The sequence below is a fragment of the Tupaia chinensis genome, unplaced genomic scaffold, assembly GCF_000334495.1.
Source record: "Tupaia chinensis unplaced genomic scaffold, TupChi_1.0 Scaffold140464_1, whole genome shotgun sequence".
NCBI classification, from domain to species: domain Eukaryota; kingdom Metazoa; phylum Chordata; class Mammalia; order Scandentia; family Tupaiidae; genus Tupaia; species Tupaia belangeri.
This window is the reverse complement of record NW_006200341.1, coordinates 1,126,040-1,129,309: the sequence shown is the minus strand read 5'-3', so window position 1 is coordinate 1,129,309 and position 3,270 is coordinate 1,126,040. Positions and strand designations below refer to the sequence as shown.

General features: G+C 50.7%; 1 protein-coding gene across 1 annotated transcript in view; it reads left to right on the top strand.

Moving 5' to 3' along the window:
* Positions 1–3,029, top strand: part of ALDH1A3 (aldehyde dehydrogenase 1 family member A3) — a 50,291-nt gene extending 47,262 nt beyond the window's left edge. Inside the window, 1 exon segment of the mRNA XM_027766059.1 lies at positions 2,365–3,029. Coding sequence (XP_027621860.1) covers positions 2,365–2,437 — 73 coding nt within the window. The 3' untranslated portion in view covers positions 2,438–3,029.
* Positions 3,030–3,270: the final 241 nt, after the last annotated feature.

The window sequence follows — 3,270 nt, the reverse complement described above, 5'->3', positions numbered from 1 at the left end:
GAATGGAGGAGAAGGGATTGCGGCGTGGCCATCCCCCCTGGGGGGTGATTTCTCGCTTTCTGTCTCTCTGTCTCTCTCTTTCTGGCGAGCACTCGTGCCCTATTGCAAAAACCTCTCAAAAAAAAAAAAAAAAAGAAGAAATAAAAATCAACTGGTACAGGGGAAGTGGACTCTCTCCAAAGCTGCCTCTTGTTTCTGGGGAGGGGAGCTGCCCTGAGGGTGGACCATGGTGCCAGGAAGGCTCACCTGGGCCCGCGATGCTTAGAGGAAAGAAATACATCCAGGGTGTGACCAAAGGCCACGGCCTCCCTGGGTCCCATCAGTCTACCATCCCTCCCCTCCCTGCTCCAGGCCGGCCTCCTGCTTCTAACAGCTGGTCCCCAGCTGTGCACTCCGAGGCCTAAACAGGCCCTCAGTGTTTTGTCCCTCTGGTCCTCTGGCCATGTCCCCGTTTTATAGCCCGGAGCCTGTGCCTGCTCTGTGTGTTCCAGTGGTTCCAAATTGCCATCAGAAATGATAAACCCAGTGTAATTGCTGATCCCCGCCTGCCCTTGTCTCCCACCCCACCCCACTCGTTCTCTGCTCTCAGCCCAGAGAATTCACCTCATTTATTTATCTATAGAGAGTTTGCTCTACGACACGTGCGCTTGCCAGAGAGAGAGAGACAGTGAGAGGGAAAGCGAGAGATCATCCCCCAGGGGAGATGGTCACACAGCAATCCCTTCTCCCCCACTCTCCTCCCGGGCGTTTGCGCACATGTGCCCAACCTGAGTTTCAAGCCTCCAGGTCCAGGACTCGAACTGCGGTCAGCTATGTCAGAGTCCAGCAACGTAACCATGACGCCATCTGCTGGACCCTATTTCTTTTGGGATTTTTTCTTTTCTTCTTTTCTTCCATGAAAGAGAGAGCGATTGTGTGTCCCCAGTGAGGTCTTCACTCTGTGATCCACGGCCACCTTCAGTCAGCTCGGATCACAGGCATGCCTGTGGGTTTGGATCACACAGGGAGGCCTCAGGACGTGAACCTGGGACCTTCCCACGTGGACTCACAGTATTGTGGAGCACTGGGTTACTTCGTTTTGAGAAAGTGCTTTCATCCTACTTCATTCTTCAGAGACAAACTTTTAGTCCTTCTGCTTATTTCAAAACCAGCACACACACACACACACACAAAGAATTAGTATTTAAACTTAAGTTACAGGGCCAGCCAGGTGGCATGGTGGTTTAAGGCAGCTGGATCCCACAGGACCTACTGCGCAGTTCCAATCCCAGACCCGGCGGCTTGAAAAACACACCGAGCATGTGCGTGCGCAAAATCCCCAGAGGAGAAGGGAGGAGAGGGGATTGCAGTGTAGCCTTCTACCCTGGGGGGTGCTTACTCACTTCTCTCTCTCTCTCTTTCTCTTTCTCTTTGTCTCTGGTCTGCATACGGGCCCTATAACAAATTTATTTTTTTATTTTTGGAGAGGTTTTTTTTTTTTGCTATAGGTTGCCTGTGCTCGCCAGAAAGACAGAGAGAGGCAGAGAGATGGAAAGCGAGAAATCACCCCCTAGAGGAGTGGCCCCACCGCAATCCCTTCTCCTCCATTCTCCTCTCAGGATCTTGGGCACGCATGCACACGCGCCCGGTGTGAATTTAAGTCACCAGGTCCGGGACTTGAACCGTGGTCGGCTACATGGGAGTCCAGCGACATAGCCATTACAGCACCTGCTGGTCCCCTATAGCAAATTTAAAATGGAATGATTTAATTAAATTTAAGTTACATACAAAGTTACTAAAATTTACTAAGGGTGCTTATTAGGGATTATAATCCTGGATATTAATCAATCAAGTCTTCAGCTTTGGACCTTTTACTTAAATTTCAAACTGCCCTACAGAGTAATGGAGAGTTAGAACACAGTTTCCCAGACCAGCATAATGGTTACATTGCTGGACTCCCATGTAGTCGACTGCTGTTCGAGTCCCGGACCCGGTAGCTTCAAATCACGCCAGGCGCGTGTGTGTGCGTGCCCAAGATCCCAAGAGGAGGGACCAGCTGTTGGCATAATGGCTATGTTGCTGGACTCTCATGTAGTTAGTTGATCACAGTTCGCGTCCCAAATCCGGTGGCTTAAAACTCACGCCGGGCGCGTGTGCATGCGTGCCCAAGATCCCAAGAGGAGAATGGAGGAGAAGGGATTGTGGTGTGGCCATTCCCCTGGGGGGTGATTTCTCCCTTCTGTCTCTCTGTCTCTGTCTCTCCAGTGAGCATAGGTGCCCTGTAGCAAAAATCTCTCTCCCTAAAACACACACACACACACAGAGTTACCACAGACCGTGGGACTCCTTACATTTTTTTACATCTCCCCCTTTCTATCATCACAGAGGTGAATATGCTCTGGCCGAATACACAGAAGTCAAAACGGTCACCATCAAACTAGAGGACAAGAACCCCTGAAGAAAAGGCGGGCTCCTTCCTCCAAATCTGGACAGCAGAATGTGGCCCGATGGAACTTGCCAGCGAGAAAAATCAACCCTTTTGACCTTCCTGGGACACCTTCTTCGGGAGACTTTAGCCATACTGGAGCCGATCGATTTGATTTTCTGCCCGCGCTCACGTTCTATTGACCAACGGTGGACGCCATGGGTTGTGTGCGATACCACAGTTCTGCCTGCAGGGGGCGCTCTCGGCCCTTCTTGTTTTTCATTTCCGATCAGGGTCTGCGAGTCAGTGAAGATCCCCCGGGTGTGTGTGTCGTTAACAGGAAGTGGGGTTCCAAGTATCTGGCAACTGCTTAACATGCTTTGCTGAATCCGAGGCCAATAAGCATTTGGGAAAAAAAAAACGAAACCAAAAAAAGCTCCATGCGTGTTCTCCAAGCAGAACCCCACCCCTGTGGTCTTTGGGGGGTTAGGGCCTAGGGGACAAACGCCCCCTCTTTCCAAGGTAGGGTTGGAACCCCATGGTAGGAAAGGTTTAGCAGGATATTTAAAAGCTTAAAAAAAAAAAAAAAGAAAGAAAGAAAGGCTTTCAAAGATCTGTTGTGGGGAGCTTGGGGGAGTTCAGACCTTGGAAGGGGAACAAGAGGCCTTAGGTCAGCCCCGGTGTCTTCAAAGACTGCATATTGAGGTGGAAGAGTAATCCTGCCTTTGGAATACGACCAAATCAACAGCCAAAGAGCTTCCTTAAAAGAGCGTTAAGGCCTGCCCTCCCCATAGCACTTTCAAAACATGGTTAACGTCACCTCTATGGCGGGGGGGGACCGCGTGTTGACCCCGGACACCAACGCG